Source organism: Oncorhynchus masou, chromosome 11, assembly GCF_036934945.1.
Source record: "Oncorhynchus masou masou isolate Uvic2021 chromosome 11, UVic_Omas_1.1, whole genome shotgun sequence".
Classification (NCBI taxonomy): domain Eukaryota; kingdom Metazoa; phylum Chordata; class Actinopteri; order Salmoniformes; family Salmonidae; genus Oncorhynchus; species Oncorhynchus masou.
This window is the reverse complement of record NC_088222.1, coordinates 36,371,919-36,389,865: the sequence shown is the minus strand read 5'-3', so window position 1 is coordinate 36,389,865 and position 17,947 is coordinate 36,371,919. Positions and strand designations below refer to the sequence as shown.

General features: G+C 41.3%; 1 protein-coding gene across 6 annotated transcripts in view; it reads left to right on the top strand.

Moving 5' to 3' along the window:
- LOC135548614 (flotillin-2a) overlaps positions 1-17,947 on the top strand; it is a 40,498-nt gene that overhangs the window by 11,642 nt on the left and 10,909 nt on the right. For 3 of the 6 annotated variants that reach the window (XM_064978412.1, XM_064978411.1, XM_064978410.1), the window contains 2 exons: positions 7,865-7,946; positions 17,560-17,719. In XM_064978412.1, coding sequence (XP_064834484.1) covers positions 7,865-7,946; positions 17,560-17,719 — 242 coding nt within the window. Of the gene's footprint in view, positions 1-7,864; positions 7,947-16,862; positions 16,934-17,559; positions 17,720-17,947 lie in introns of those variants that run through there. The other 3 variants (XM_064978414.1, XM_064978413.1, XM_064978415.1) reach the window with 2 other exon arrangements.

Below are 17,947 nucleotides of genomic sequence, written 5' to 3'. Positions count from 1 at the left end.
ACCAATATGACATTTTTGGCTGCTATCCGACATTTTCCTTGCCAAAAACGATACCAATATTTACAATTTTAGCAGCCTTTTAACCTCTCTAGGGTATGTGGGACGCTAGCATCACACCTGGTCAACATCCAGTGAGATTGCAGAGTGCCAAATTCAAATACAAAAATACTCATAAAAATTCAGAAAACAAAACATATTTTACATAGGTTTAAAGATGAACTTCTTGTGAATCCAACCACGGTGTCAGATTTAAAAAAATAAAAATAAAAAATAAAAAAATGCTTTACGGTGAAAGCATACCTTAAGATTATTTGAGAAAGTAGCCCAGACCCTTTTTTTGTACTTAATACTTTTTCTTTACTGCATTGTTGTTTAATAAGGGCTTGAAGGTAAACATTTCAATAAGGTCTGCACCTATTGTGTTTGGTGCATGTGATAAATACAATTTGATAACTGTCCATTATGAACAGACCACCCACTAGTAACACTTATGATTTTCTCTTAGAATAAAAAAGATTAGTAAAATAGGACCTTTTTTTTCTTCTAAGAAACAAAGGCCTAGCCATAGCGCATGAATCAACCAGGCATGAAGCGAGCCAAAATGTGATGCCATGCTTTTTAAGGGGTAAATTCTCACTCCCATGGTGGCCTCTAGTACGTGGAGTCTGTCTGGCATCTGAAGTATTCTGAGGGAAGCAGAGCAGCAGCTGTGACTACAAGTCAGTCACTGAAATAATCCATCCTTCCATGGTCAGTTTCAGCATTGCTCCTCTCCACTTTGGAGACCTGCATTAAGACGTCCATCTTGTAATATGGCCCACACCCCTCATTGCAAAATTTCAGTATGCAATGCGTGCTGAATGGTACTGTCTCTGACCAGCACGTAGGGCTGGGCAATATTGCATAAAAAGTAATCTAGGTTTTTAAATTGAGTGGCATTTCACTAGACAGAAGTTAGAGTATTAGAGGTTGACCGATTTTAATTAGGGACGATTTCAAGTTTTCATAACAATCGGCAATCAGTCATTATGGACACCGATTTTTGCCTATTTAAAAAAAAAAAATTACACCTTTTTTTTCATCTTTAACTAGGCAAGTCGGTTAAGAACACATTCTTATTTTCAATGAATGCCTTGGAACGGTGGGTTAACTACCTTGTTCAGGGGCAGAACGAGAGATTTTTACCTTGCAAGATTGAAGCCGAGCTGACAACCTTACGGTTAACTAGTCCAATGCTCTAACCACCTGCCTCATGAGGAGCCTGCCTGTTACACGAATGCAGTAAGAAGCCACGGGAAGATGCTAGCTAGTATTAAACTTAATCAATCATAATCACTAGTTAACTACACATGGTTGATATTACTAGTTTATCTAGCGTGTCCTGCGTTGCATATAATCGGTGCAGTGCTCATTTGCGAAAAAGGACTGTCGTTACTCCGTGTACCTAACCATTAACACCAATGCCTTTCTTAAAATGAATACGCAGAAGTATATATTTTTAAACCTGTATATTTAGCTAAAAGAAATCCAGGTTAGCAGGCAATATTAACCAGGTGAAATTGTCACCTCTTGCGTTCATTGCACGCGGAGTCAGGGTATATACAACAGTTTGGGCCGCCTGGCTCATTGTCAACTAATTTGCCAGAATTTTACATAATTATGACATAACATTGAAGGTTGTGCAATGTAACAAGAATATTTAGACTGATGGATGCCACCCGTTAGATAAAATACAGAACGGTTCTGTATTTCACTGACAGAATACAGGTCTTGTGTTCGAGATGATAGATCATTAATATGGTCAAATCCAGAACCTAAGGCTCGTGCAATATGTGCCATGTAAGAAAGCTAACGTTTAAGTTCTGTTAGTTTTTCATACTGGAGAGGGAATGCAAATCAACGACGCTGGACAGAGTGGAATCAGGTGTATCAAAAAGGCTGTTTATTGGTCAAAGATATCTTGTCCCGCAGTTTAACGTGCACGGATCTAGTTCATATAACCCGGTAAGGAGTCAGGTGAAAAAGAGGCCTAGATATTGGTCACAGCAGATTTTATACATGGAATATGTAGGTGGAGTCTTGTCGTGTTGGTCTTCTGACTGGTCCTGAAGAGTTGGAGGCGGGCCTTGCTCTCGCCAGAGCGGGCCCCATTGGTGCACAGCAAAGTCCTTTGCTCTTGGCACCCGACCAGTAGGGGGGGGGTAGAGTGTGTACAGTGCTTCGTGTAATGTATGTGTGTCCAGGAAACGTGGATATTGGTAATGTCTGCTTTAGGCTCAGGTGTTTCCTGTCTTTGCAGGAGTGCATGCAGGGTTCAATGTCAGCGAGATAGCTTGGCACTTCTAAGCTCGTTAGTGTTGCAGGATGCTCCTTGTAGTTTTACAGGGGAGTAATATTTGCGTGATGGCAGCTGTGTGTCCTTCGGATAATCATGTTATTGCACACAGGCTCTAGACTTGGCTGAAGACACTGGGCCCAGAGTTCTGAGGGCATCCGGTTTAACCAGAGCTTTGGTCTGCTAGTAACGCTTTATATTAGATTATTTATATAACAGTTCCTTGCTCAGAACATGAGAACATATGAAAGCTGGTGGTTCCTTTTTAACGTGAGTCTTCAATATTCCCAGGTAAGAAGTTATAGGTTGTAATTATTATAGGAATATTTCTCTCCATACCATTTGCATTTCATCTACTTTGGATGTTCTTATAGGCACTATAGTATTGCCAGTGTAACAGTATCTTCCGTCCCTCTCCTCGCCCCTACCTGGGCTTGAACCAGGAACACATCGACAACAGCCACACTCGAAGCAGCGTTACCCATCGGTCCACAAAACCCGCGGCCTTTGCGGAGCAAGGGGAATAACTACTACAAATCTCAGAGCGAGTGACCTTTGAAACGCTATTAGCGCGCACCCCGCTAACTAGCTAGCCATTTTACATCGGTTACACCAGCTATTAGGCTGAGGCTTGAAGTCATAAACAGCGCTGTGCTTGTGAAGAGCTGTGGCAAAACATACGAAAGTGCTATTTGAATGAATGATTACGAGCCTGCTGCTGCCTACCATCGCTCAGTCAGACTGCTCTATCAAATATCAAATCATAGACTTAATTATAACACACAGAAATACAAGCTTTTGGTCATTAATATGGTCGAATCCGGAAACTATCATTTCGAAAACAAAACGTTTATTTCAGTGAAATATGGAACCGTTCGGTATTTATCTAATGGGTGGCATCCCTAAGTCTAAATATTCTTGTTACATTGTACAACCTTCAATGTTATGTCATAATTATGTAAAATTCTGGGGCAAATTTGTTCGCAATGAGCCAGGTGGCCCAAACTGTTGCATATACTCTGACTCTGCGTGCAATGAATGCAAGAGAAGTGACACAATTTCACCAGGTCAATATTGCCTGCTAACCTGGATTTCTTTTAGCTAAATATGCAGGTTTAAAAATATATACTTCTGTGTATTGATTTTAAGGCATTGGTGTTTGTGAAAAAAAAGCACAATCGTTCCACGATTGTACCTAACCATAAAGGCGCTTTTGTTAAATCATCCCCCAGCGCTGCATCGATTATATGCAACGCAGGACATGCTAGATAAACTAGTAATATCATCAACCATGTGTAGTTAACTAGTGATTATGATTGTTTTTTATAAGATACGTTTTTAATGCTAGCTAGCAACTTACCTTGGCTTCTACTGCATTTGCGTAACAGGCAGGCTCCTTGTGGAGTGCTATGAGAGGCAGGTGGTTGGACTAGTTAACCGTAAGGATGCAAGATTGAATCCCAGAGCTGACAAGGTAAAAGCTGTCATTCTGCCCCTGAACAGAGCAGTTAACCCACCTTTCCTAGGCTGTCATTGAAAATAAGAATGTTTCCTTAACTGACTTGCCTAGTTGAATAAAGGTGTAAAAGAAATCTGCAAAATCGGCGTCCAAAATGACTGATATCCGATTGTTATGGAAACTTGAAATTGGCCATTCCGATTAATCGGTCGACCTCTAGTGTGAATACTTTCTGAAGGCTCTGTAAATAGCCTCTGAGCGGGATGCCCTTGCAGCTAAAATGTCATTCTGTAGGCCTAATAATAAGTTAAAGATTGTTTGCAGTCAAGACAAGTCAGCGTCTCCCCCTCGTGTGTGGGGGTGTCGTGAAAGCTGGACATTTCTGGTCAACAGCCAGAAATGCTTGACGCCCTTAGATGGTACTGCTTGTTGTGAGTTTTAAACCTGTAAGCCAGAATACCTTAGATGAAGAGTGAATTTTTTTTTTCTCTCACACTATAAAAGGATTGAATCACACACATCATGCGAGAAACAACAGCAGACATTTTTTTGTGGTTGAATTTTACCCCCTTCTCCCCAATTTCATGGTATCCAATTGTTAGTAGCTACCATCTTGTCTCATCGCTACAACTCCCGTACGGGCTCGGGAGAGACTAAGGTTGAAGGTCATGCGTCCTCCGATACACAACCCAACCGAGCCGCACTGCTTCTTAACACCGCGCATTCAACCCGGAAGCCAGCCGCACCAATGTGTTGGAGGAAACACCTGGCAATCTTGGTTAGTGTGCACTGTGCCTGGCCCACCACAGGAGTCGCTGGTGCATGATGAGACAAGGATATCCCTACCTGCCAAACCCGGACGACGCTATGCCAATTGTGTGTCGCCCCACGGACCTCGTGGCCGTTTACGACGGAGCCTGGGCGCGAACCCAGAGTCTCTGGTGGCACAGCTGGCGCTGCAGTGCCCTTAGCCACTGCGCCACCCGGGAGGCCCCCAACGGCAGATATTTTATTAATGTGACATGAAGCCATGTCCTCATGATCCGCAAGGAAGCTTAGAAACTCTTGTGTTTAGTCAAAATGCTAGGCTATTTAATATGGTGGTGGTTCATGCAATGAATTTGCTTTGAATGATTCTTTAATTTCCTCTCAGGTCTACAGTACCTTAGGCAAACTGCATTTCCTCACATTTTGGAGGGATATTGCACATGCTTGTCTGGGTAGATGAACAGACAATGTTCCCTTGGCATGAAACATTTATCTACAATGTGCCTTATTGAACACAACCCTGGTTGCCCTTACAGCTGACAGTCATTCTCAACACTCCTCTCAACTGAATTTGCTCCTTCTGAAAGGCAGCTATAATAGACTGGTGGGTTGTTGCGCAACAAACCCAAGGTGTTACAACCGTGGAGCAAAACCCCACCAGTTAACTTAGAAACAAAAGATTGACAACATTTTAAATTATATTTCCTCTACATTTTATTGAAAACTTAAATACACTGCTCAAAAAAAATAAAGGGAACACTTAAACAACACAATGTAACTCCAAGTCAATCACACTTCTGTGAAATCAAACTGTCCACTTAGGAAGCAACACTGACCATAAATTTCACATGCTGTTGTGCAAATGGAATAGACAACAGGTGGAAATTGTAGGCAATTAGCAAGACACCCCCAATAAAGGAGTGGTTCTGCAGGTGGGGACCACAGACCACTTCTGTTTCTATGCTTCCTGGCTGATGTTTTGGTCACTTTTGAATGCTGGCGGTGCTTTCACTCTAGTGGTAGCATGAGACTGAGTCTACAACCCACACAAGTGGCTCAGGTAGTGCAGCTCATCCAGGATGGGACATCAATGCGAGCTGTGGCAATAAGGTTTGCTGTGTCTGTCAGCGTAGTGTCCAGAGCATGGAGGCGCTACCAGGAGACAGGCCAGTACATCAGGAGACGTGGAGGAGGCCGTAGGAGGGCAACAACCCAGCAGCAGGACCGCTACCTCCGCCTTTGTGCAAGGAGGAGCACTGCCAGAGCCCTGCAAAATTACCTCCAGCAGGCCAGAAATGTGCATGTGTTTGCTCAAACGGTCAGAAACAGACTCCATGAGGGTGGTATGAGGGCCCGACGTCCACAGGTGGGGGTTGTGCTTGGGACGTTTGGCATTTGCCAGAGAACACCAAGATTGGCAAATTAGCCACTGGCGCCCTGTGCTCGTCACAGATGAAAGCAGGTTCACACTGAGCATGTGACAGTCTGGAAACGCCGTGGAGAATGTTCTGCTCCCTGCAACATCCTCCAGCATGACCGGTTTGGCGGTGGGTCAGTCATGGTGTGGGGTGGCATTTCTTTGGGGGGCCGCACAGCCCTCCATGTGCTCGCCAGAGGTAGCCTGACTGCCATTAGGTACCGAGATGAGATCCTCAGACCCCTTGTGAGACCATATGCTGGTGTGGTTGGCCCTGGGTTCCTCCCAATGCAAGACAATGCTAGACCCCATGTGGCTGGAGTGTGTCAGCAGTTCCTACAAGAGGAAGGCATTGATGCTATAGACTGGCCCGCCTGTTCCCCAGACCTGAATCCAATTGAGCACATCTGGGACATCATGTCTCGCTCCATCCACCAACGCCACGTTGCACCAGACTGTCCAGGAGTTAACGGATGCTTTAGTCCAGGTCTGGGAGGAGTTCCCTCAGGAGACCATCCGCCACCTCATCAGGAGCATGCCCAGGCGTTGTAGGGAAATCATACAGGCACGTGGAGGCCACACACACTACTGAGCTTCATTTTGACTTGTTTTAAGGACATTACATCAAAGTTGGATCAGCCTGTAGTGTGGTTTTCCACTTTTAATTTTGATTGACTCCAAATCCAGACCTCCATGGGTTGATAAATTTGATTTCCATTTATATTTTTTGTGATTTTGTTGTCTGCACATTCAACTATGTAAAGAAAAGTCTTTTGTAAGAATATTTCATTCAGATCTAGGATGTGTTATTTTAGTGTTCCCTTTATTTTTTTTGAGCAGTGTACATTTGCTCAATGAGCACTTTTCTCTCAAATACATTGTTACTTGTTGGTTAGCTAGCTAGCAAATGTTATATTAGCATAGACGTGATGAGTCAAAACACCTCAAAACAAGACATGGTATCAATAAGATATGAGCTGCCTACGATTCCCCACATGGCAGCTTCCTTGTCATAGCTAGCAACTATTTGACCGTCAATCATAACACCGAGTTCTTCCCCGTCAATGCGCCGTGCATTGCTTTCGTGAAGTAATCTAACCTGTCGGAAGAATGGAGTGGCAAAATAATCCCCTTAATATCATAGCTGTCTTTGTTAGTTTATTTACTCTAGGCCTTATCATAGCCTGGGGGGCCGACAACCACTACCAGTAAAAACCCTTTTGATAACTGCCATTTGTTAGCACAATTGTGTTTTCCAGAACTAGATTTCTCATTTGTGTGTGAGCTAACAGTAGAAGTGTCACCACCATCAATTGGGGTTTGTTGGTGTATGTGGAGCAAAAGGAAGTTCTTAGTGAGAGTGTTTCTTTTCTGGTCTACAGGAGGCTTGTTGTGACTGTAAATCCAGTTAAATAACTTGTTTCTACATGAGGCCTAAAACACTTACAAATACACTGAACTAAGAGGGGAATAACACTACATACAATATGACACTGTAATAGGTTAACACTAAATTGGGTTTGTTTGTAGGCATGTGGAGGTGTGGTACAGCTTTGGTTGACTTGATACGCTATGACTTTATGGTTCATTGTTATAGTACTGTCGCAAAGAATTTCAATCCCAATCTACATTCAGTTAGATTTATTGACCTATATTCCACCCACTCCTCCCTGGTACCTCAGCTCTTCAAACTGAGGTCTGATACCATGATACTGGTCTGGTTTACTGTGGTCTAATAATAGTGTAATACTCTGATAATGATACTGCAGTGCAATGACAATGACTAACAATGTGTTCAGTGTAAAATACAGTACTATTTCTATGGTGTTATCATCAGTGATAGTGGTTACAATGTCATACTTATGTTGTCTGTGTTGGCCAACAGGTGGTTGCTGTGGCTCCGATGGGAAGTCCTATGTGGTGGGAGGCTGGTCATGGGCCTGGTGGCTCATCACAGACATCCAGAGGTAAGGAAAAGTTGTAACCCATTCACAGGATTTAGGTAGCCTACAGTTTGGAAATGTACACCGATGCAATGGAGTGATTTCAGTGCCAACAAACTGTTTGATTTCTGAATTTGTATTTTGATATGCCTATTGAATTTGAATTTAATATTTTGGGGTTTGTAATGAACAAAGTGAACCATTGAATTAATAAATTGAACTTGAATAAATATTGCATTCAGTTTTAAAATTCAATATTTATTTCAATATTGCATTCATTGTCTGCTTGAAACTAGACTTGATAAATGTTGAATTTAAATATTAAATTGAATTGTAAAACTGAATGCAATCTTCAGTTTCAAATCATAAAATACAAGTTCACTTCATGAATTCAATGATTACATTTGTGCATTACAAATTCAGAAATATTGAATTCAAGTACAGTTTCTGTTGGCACTGAAATCACTCTACACTGCCCTAACATCCAGCCATTATTTACCTCCAAAAGGCCTCCATTTGTGCCTATTGTTTGTTGGTAGACAAATGAGTTTATTTTTTTAAACCTCAATGCCATATTTAAAACTGTGCCCATTTTATCCTGACATCTACACCACACATTTGAACATATTTCCAAGCTACGTTAGATATTATAGTCTCTTCACCAACACAAAATAAATGAGTTTTGTTATATTATAAACTGGACAAGTGGTTTGTGTGTGTGTAAACACAGCACCCACTACTCAGCTGCTCTCGAACACATTGCAGCTAACAACCCCTGTACACACTACAGCACAGCATTGAAATGGAAAGACAAACACTGACAGAGGTTAGGGAAGGTCAGGTGCAGTTCATTCTCACTGAATTCTGTTCTCCTGCTACAGACAGATAATATTACAGTTGGCCTGTATTTAACAAATAAACATTTTATTTTCCACAGCGCATATGATAGTTGAAATCTAGCCGAAAAGATTTAAACATTTGCGGTGATCGTTTTTATATCTCTGAACACAAATCCCATTACAATTTATTTGATGCATTTTCCCTTAACTACATATACAGTATTGTTATACATTTAATGTATTATGTGTATGTTTGTTCCCTCTTTGTTTCTGCAATGCTAACTAACCTGCCTTGCCTGGTATGTGTCTCTCTCTCTGCCCTGCCGTGTCTTGGGGATGATGTCCGAACTAGCTTCAAGCTATAAAGACAAGTTGAATCCCAAACCACCCCCTCTCTCCTACAAACTCGCTCAGAGGGCCCTCCGTTATCACGTAATGCTGACAACTTCAAGGGTGACTTCCAGAGAGTGGCGATGGGTTCAATAAACCCATTAACTGCGGGACACACTCTTGACTTGAATGATGCAATTCATGTTCCACTTTTAAATGATAAAACGAGCATGAAATTCAAATTAATAAACCTCCGTAACAGTTAAACGTTTCATTTGGGAGGTATTTTGTCTGTTACATGTGTCAAGTCTCAAAATCAATCATCAACAAATGCATGTGACGTATAATTAGGCACACCTCTTTTCTTTTGTATGAAATTCAAACATTTTGTAGTGCATGTTGGGATAGCACTTCGCTCTGATGCTTGCAACCTGGCTGGCTCGGTCAAAATGGCTATCTGAAGGTCTAATTACACCCTACACCTTCAATAATTTTCACTCCCTCAGCTTTGGGACACAAATGGAGGAGGTGTGTGTAAACGTGCAAATGGAGGGGAGGGGGGTGATTTGGGATTCAGCCAAGGGCTTTTGTCTAATAGTTGCTAGGATACCTGCCATTAAGGCTCTAAATAAAGTGAAGTAGAGGCATGGGATGGCTCAAGTGTTTGTTGCCTGTGGTGCTCTTTTACGGTTGTTTTCACACTTGGTCTCTTTCAGACAAAACTCGTGCTATTTTTGTATATTGATTAGTGATTGTCAAGGATGCACGAAGTTAGTTCCGATTCATTTATTTTTTGCATTGTGATCTATAAGCTAAGAGTTTGTAACTTTATTCGATTGTGGGGTTTGGATAGTGTGTAGCGCTAAAAAAGATAAGACAAAATCATTGTAATCAAGTCGCTTTGGATAAGAGCGTCTGCTAAATGTAAAAATATGTTAACAATATTTACATATAGCAGAAAATAACTGCAGATTAAATAATGCTGTAATTGAAAATTGTACACCCAATGAGAACATATTTGAGAATCACAACTAAAATCAATTCTCGCTCTTAGAGGCAAGCTGCCTAAGCTTTAAGAACTAGAATTGATTTTAGTTGTGATTCTCATCAAATATGTTTTCTCATTGGGTGTACACTTTTCAATTACAGTATTATTTAATCTGCAGTTATTATTCTTCTATATGTAAATATTGTTAACATATTTACATGCATGTTAATAGTATTTCACATTTTAGTCATTTAGCAGACGCTTTTATCCAAAGCGACTTGATTAGAGTAATTTTTTCTTTTAACTAAATGCAATCTATTAGCTTCCAAAATGTAAGTAGGTACAATGCCTTGAGAAAGGATTTATTCCACATTTTGTTGTTACAGCCTGAATTCAAAATGGATTTTAAAAAATTCACCTAATCTACACACAACACCCCATAATGACAAAGTGAAAACATTGAAGTCAATACTTTGTAGAAGCACCTTTATCAGCGATTACTGCTTTGAGTATCTCTGGGTAAGTCTCTAAGAGCTTTCCACACCTTGAAATAGCCACAGTTGCCTACATTCATCATAATGGACAGTTGAAGTCAGAAGTTTACATACACTTAGGTTGGCGTCATTAAAACTAGTTTTTCAACCAGTCCACAAATTTCTTAACTAGTTTTGGCAAGTCGGTTAGGACATCTACTTTGTGCATGACACAAGTCATTTTTCCAACAATTGTTTACAGACATAGATTATTCACAAGTGCAGTGGGTCAGAAGTTTACATGCACTAAGTTGACTGTGCCTTCTAAACAGTTTGGAAAATTCCAGAAAATTGCCATGGTTTTAGAAGCTTCTGATTGGCTAATTTACATCATTTGAGTCAATTGGAGGTGTGTCTGTTATTCAAGGCCTGCCTTCAAACTCAGTGCCTCTTTGCTTGACATCATGGGGAAATCAAAAGAAATCAGCCAAGACCTCAGAAAATAATTGTAGACCTCCACGTCTGATTCATTCAGGCAATTTCCAAATGACTGAAAGTACCACGTTCATCTGTACAAAGAATAGTATGCAAGTATAAACACCATGGTACCACGAAGCCGTCATAGCGCTCAGGAAGAAGATGTGTTCTGTCTGCTAGAGATGAACGTACTTCAGTGCGAAAAGTGCAAATCAACCCCAGAACAACAGCAAAGGACCTTGTGAAGATACTGGAGGAAACGGATACCAAAGTATCTATATCCACAGTAAAACGAGTCCTATATCGACATAACCTGAAAGGCTGCTCATCAAGGAAGAAGCCACTGCTCCAAAACTGCCCTAAAGCCAGACTACGGTTTGCAACTGCACATGGGGACAAAGATTGTACATTTTGGAGAAATGTCCTCTGGTCTGATGAAACAAAAATAGAACTGTTTTGCCATAATGACCATCGTTATGTTTGGAGGAAAAAGGGGATGGCTTGCAAGCCGAAGAACACCATCTCAACCATGAAGCACGGGGGTGGCAGCATCAATTTGTAACGCCACTTTGCTGCAGGAGGGACTGGTGCACTTCACAAAATAGATGTTATCATGAAGGAAAATGAGGTGGATATATTGAAGCAACATCTCAAGACATGTCAGGAAGCTAAAGCTTGGTCGCAAATGGGTCTTCCAAATGGACAATGACCCCAAGCATACTTCCAAAGTTGTGGAAAAATGGCTTAAGGACAACAAAGTCAAGGTATTGGAGTGACCATCACATAGCCCTGACCTCAATCCTATAGAACATTTGTGGGCAGAACTGAAAAAGCGTGTGCGAGCAAGGAGGCCACAAACCTGACTCGGTTACACCAGCTCTGTCAGGAGGATTGGGCCAAAATTCACCCAACTTATTGTGGAAGCTTGTGGAAGGCTACCCAAAACATTTGACCCAAGTTAAACAATTGAAAGGCAATGCTACCAAATACTAATTGAGTGTATGTAAACTTCTGACCCACTGAGAATGTGATGAAAAATAATTTTCTCTAATATTATTCTGACATTTTCACATTCTAAAAGTAGTGTTGATCCTAACTGACCTAGGACAGAGAATTTCTACTAAGATTAAATGTCAGGAATTGTGAAAAGCTAAATGTATTTGGCTAAGGTGTATGTAAACTTCCGACTTCAACTGTGGCCTACCAGAGTAGCCTACCATCAAAAACAATGGAGAAAATGCATCCCATAACATTTTTAAAATGGAAATGGCTGTTCTATCATTCATTCTACAGTAGTGTCAAATGTGTGGTGTTCAAAGTAGAACTACATTCCATGAGACTTTAGAATAAAAAGAGAACATGCAGGGCTTGACATTAGTCCTTCATACAAGGTGACTGAAAATGTTGTTTTATGCAAGAAACCACTTTACAAAATAAAATGCATTATTATTCCCATACCATATATTACAGAGAATCATGCAAATTATGCTACCCTCTGCCTTTTGACTACTTAGCTTATTCAAGCCTGTCTCAAAATACAAAACTACTCCTTTTAAGACAAAGCTCTTTACCTGACTCACTTTTCAAAGATGTCTAGAAATGTATATGTTTTGTGCTCTTGCAGGAAGCAATCGCTCCACTATTGCCGATTTTACAAATGACCTATAAATGGGCTAATAAAATGAACAAAATGTGCGCTCATGGCTACATGCAGCTCTCGCTTTTGATCTCAAAACATGCACATCTACTTACGACCGCTAGTGCTGTAAACACAGTCCAGTTCAAAGGAAATTTCACACATCCAAAAATGGCAATGGTCAGTTTGCATATAGGCCTACTGCAGCTCTGACTGTTTATGCTGCACCGGGCTGTGTAGAGTACAGGCTGAATAGTGTGTGTGAATTCAGTAAAATCCTACTCTGAAGCGTTCTGCCTACAATAAAATCTGTTACATAGTTTGTTTCGGTATGTTGCATTGAAAGTGGCTAATATTGCGTCTCACAATTGCCACAGTAAAGTGAAACGTTGATATGGTTAATACATTAGCACCGCATATTGGCTTTGCTTGAGTTGACCTGCCAATGCATTATTTGGGCCATATATAAAAAATAAAAAAATTCACAATTTGAGCTAGGCTATATGATCACACCGGTAATAGATCCGTTGTTGTATTACTTGTGAAGCAAAGTTGAGTGAGCATACATTTACATTTGCTTTTTTTATTTTACTGGGCTGAGGGTGCCTGCATCTGATGGTCAGTCTTAGCTGAGGGAGAGCAGTAGACTGAGGGTCTGACTCTCAACTTCCCTCCTCTCTCCTTTTCCTCCACTGACACTGACCAAAAACGGACTCAGTCTCCAGCTGATGGTGAATCTCGAGTCGCACCGCATTATTTCTGCCTTGTGTACAAATTGTTACTCCTATGAACAGAGTGAAATATTCCTCGTTATAAAAAAAAAAGGCCAAGCCGCTAAAAATAACAATGCAAGCCTATAGATAACACTTCCCTACTCATTCATTACTGCTGCAGTAATTGTTGTAGTGCTGAGTGGAAATGGAAGAACAAGAAGGGAAGATTTTATGGCTTATACAAAGTGTTGACAGTGCTGAGTAAGAACTTAAACATGAACTCACTCTAGTCATGGTTTTGAAATCTTACAGTATCAACTTTGCTTTAGCTTTCTTTTATGCCTGCTACATTACTGCAGACACGGTCATCTGAGCCATCCGGTAGGCCTATAGTGCACTTGATTTGCTCTCTGGGCCTGCAGGGAAGCCACCGATTTTCCTTTAGAAACCGAATTGGTTCAAAATGGCAACAGTTCGCCTACTCGGCACGCAGAGCAGCTGAATTGGGTGCACCTACCGCCAACCGCCCTAGACAAAAAAAAAAAAAAATAGGAACAAGGCTTTTATCATATATATATATATTTATTTTACAGAAGTGTTCAATCTCGTGCTTCTCTCTGTGGGCTGATATTTCTGAGCTGAGCGGTAGTCTCGGCTAGTACGCGCACAGCTTAGAGGGAACATTGTGTCGGAAGCTTTCCACAGAGATGCTGGCCCAGGTTGATTCCAATGCTTCCCACAGTTATGTCAAGTTGGCTGGATGTCCTTTGGGAGGTGGACCATTCTTGATACACACACACACACACACAGGAAACTGTTGAGAGTGAAAAACCCAGCAGTGTTGCTGTTCTTGAGACAAACCAGTGTGCCTGGCACCTGCCATATCCTATTCAAAGGCACTTAAATATTTTGTCTTGCCATTCACCCTCTGAATGGCATACATACACAATCCAATTGTCTTGAGGCTTAAATAATTATTTAACCTGTCTCCTCCCCTTCATCAACACTTATTTTTAAAGTGGATTTAACAAGTGACATCAATAAGGGATCATAGACTGACCAGGTAAATCCAGGTGAAAGCTATGTCATGGAAAGAACAGGTTTTCTTAATGTTTGTATACTCAGTGTAGATTTGGCCTTATTTTTTTATAATTATTATCCTGCTGAAAGGTGAATTCATCACCCAGGGTCTGGTGGAAGGCAGACTGATCAATGTTTTCTAGTGCTTAGCTCTATTCTGTTTAGTGTGTTTTTTGTTTTCAGAATAAAAAAAAGTGTCTAAGGATTACAAGCATACCCATAACATGATGCAGCCACTACTATGCTTGAAAATATGGAGTGGTACTCAGTAATGTGTTGTATTGGATTTGCCCCAAATATAACAGACCACTTTGAAACTTGAATTCAGGACAAAATGTTAATAGCTTTTCCACAGTTTTTGCAGTATTACTTTAGTGCCTTGTTTTATTTTATTATTTCTACCTATAGTTGCCCTTTGCGAGGCATTGGAAAACCTCCCTGGTCTTTGTGGTTGAATCTGTTTTGGCTTGCCATAACAAAGGGGTTGAATAATTATTTACTCAACATTTCAGCTTTTCATTTTTAATAATTAGTATTTAAAAAATCAAAACACAATTCCACTTTGACGTTATGGGGTATTGTGTAACAATGTCAATTTAGTCAATTTTAAATTCAGGCTAACACAGCAAGATTTTAAAAAGTTAAGGGGTGCAAGTACTTTCTGAAGGCACTGTATATCTAGCTGTCTGATAACACTTCCTGATAGAATGGCTTGTCCTGCACTTTGTTAAAACCCAGAGTGCATTAAGTGAATGTTGGAAAAAGTTGCGGGTTCCTTTCTAAACATAGCAATGTTAATGCAAAGAGGACTTGGACCACAAAATAGGTTAATTGAATTGGCGAAAGAGTTGAGGCCTCATTCAGAGGCAAGGGCAGTGTGAATACAAAGAGGACAGTTCTTTTGGGTTATCCCCAGAGTTCACTTTAAAAATACTGAGATCGGTTCTTTTGAAGAGGACTATATGTGAAAACACCCTAAGAAAGAAGATATCTAGCCTGGTCCCTGATCTGTTTGTTCTGTTTGGCATGCCAACAATGACCATAGAAGTTGGCTTTACAGCACAAAACGATTTCCAGCCTCTAGTTGGACCTCACATATTTCCCATCGATGGTACTAATATATTTTTAACACCTTTCCTATAATTTTGGATGATTTAAATATGAGAGGACATCCACGTATAGATTTTCTCTGGTGCAGCTTTTTTTTTTTTTCATCCCCACCTGCATTAGCTGGTAGCCATTAGTTGTTAGCTGTTACCAGCTGGAGAATGGGCCGGGCCCTGAAGGGGGTAACCATAGCTCCCAGCCTCTTCCCGTTTAGTGACGCAGCAATCTTATTAGTGTCTCTGGCCCAGTGAGACTTTGATCCCTTTCTCCCATAACACAGACAGAGGAGTCAGAGGCCTGGGGAAGTGATGCTGCAGCCAGCCTCTGCCCTGACTCGGTCTCTCTCAGACATGGACACTGAAGCTGAAACACTGCTAACCTTAACCCTTGTTGATGGGGAGCTTCTGAGGACTCAGCCAGCTTCTAAATGCACTTTAGCTCTGTCAGTCAGTGGATCTAACATTGATTTGATGTTAGTGTTCTTAGCCATGTTGTGTGTGTGTGAGAGAGCAGTGAAACTCATTTTGGGCTGAATATTCACATTGTATTATTATTATTACTACTCAATCAATTGCTTGGTTGTCAATACTCTCTAGACCAGGGGTTCTTAATCTCTCATTTGGATCTCGAGCTGAAAAGGTTTAACGGTCCTCCAACGACCCAAATTAAGAATAATTAGTGTGTGATTTTATATATGTATTCTAATAACTCACATGCCCAGGGCCCACTTTGGGTCCCGACCCATAGTTTAAGAAACCCTGCTCTAGACTTGTTTAGCGATCCTCAACAAAGCAGTAGAGATTGTCATTAGGGACTTTCATTTTTGAGTAATATCTTGTGCCTTAATCTCAGATGTGGTTTTAAGAATGCTGCTGTGTTGACCAATCCTTCCCCGTGACTCCTGCCCTTTGTCCTAGTTGTTTCTGTCTGTTGTGTTGTGGAGAGAACTGACTGGCTGTGCAGTGTTCGTGCTTGTAATGTAAGCACTAGCATTATTAGATCATTGATAGACTGGAAAAACCTTTGGTTCCATCTGAAGCGCTCTGACTCTGGTGGTCAGGTTACACAATGGTTCCTTTTTTGCTGTAGAGTCTGGTCTATGGCGTAGGCCCAGACTAGAGATACCGATGCCACTTCCTCCTAGAGTATCTTCTCGTTCTAATCCCTCCCCTCTCACCCCTGACCCTACTCTACTGACATCCCTAACAGCTACTGTACGCATATACTACACTCACTGTCCTGCCTCTCCTATTCCTACAACTCTATCACCTGCTTAGGATGTCTCTGGAGATAATGACCATCCTCTGTCGCTGTGAGAATATCGAAACCTTGGAGGGTGTCCCCCTGGATGTGACAGGGGTGGCTCAGGTAATTCTTCAGACAGCCACGAACAGACTACAAAGACCAGAAAGACAGACAGTCGGGCACGGACTGACTGGTCAAGAACCAAACAAAACGTCAGAGGCAAACAAACGGGTGGACTAACTGGCTAACTACTGTCTCTCTCTCTGTTTTTCCTTCTTTCTCCATGCCATGTTGTTCTCTCCCTTTGCACTGAAAGGGAGAGAGAGTCAGCGGTCTGTCATTAACCTGTTCTATGGGCTTTGCTACACAGCTAACCTCTGTGTTCGTTAACTCACTCCTATGGGCTTTGGCAACAGGGTCCCCATAATGAATGCTCTGAGAAAAGGATGTACAGAAGGGTCCCACCATTGCTAGCTATTACACTGTTGATTAACAAGTTAACATGACTTGATATTTATTTCAATATGGTGATTCAATTCACAACTACATTTGAGAATCCAATGATATTTTGAGCTCTGGGGAAAAAAGGCATTCTATTACATCCTGTTGTCACATCCCTGGAGGAGTCCTTTGAGTGAATGTTAATATTTTATTTCCTTCACTTTTTGTGTTTTTACTCCCCTTATATTAATTTGCTATCACTTCCCTCCAGAACATGCCTATTTTTATTTTTTCCACATTCTCCACAGGATAACCCTTGAGATTATGACCCTGCAGCCCAAGTGTGAGGATGTAGAGACAGCGGAGGGTGTAGCTATTACTGTCACTGGGGTGGCACAGGTAAAGCACCTACCTACTGTACCACACCTACCTTCTGAGAATGGACTGGAATGCCTCTTTCAGCTCAAGGCGGGTTGGGTTCAGCCTCCATACATCTTTACATTTTAGTCATTTAGCAGAAGTTCTTATCCAGTGCAACTTACTGGAGCAATGAGGATTTAGTGTCTTGTTTGAGCACATTGACAGATTTTTTTCACCTAGTCTGCTCAGGGATTCAAACCAGTGACCTTTCAGTTACTGGCCTAACTCTTAACTGCCAGGCTACCTGCCGTCCCCAAGGGGGATTGGTGCTCCGTG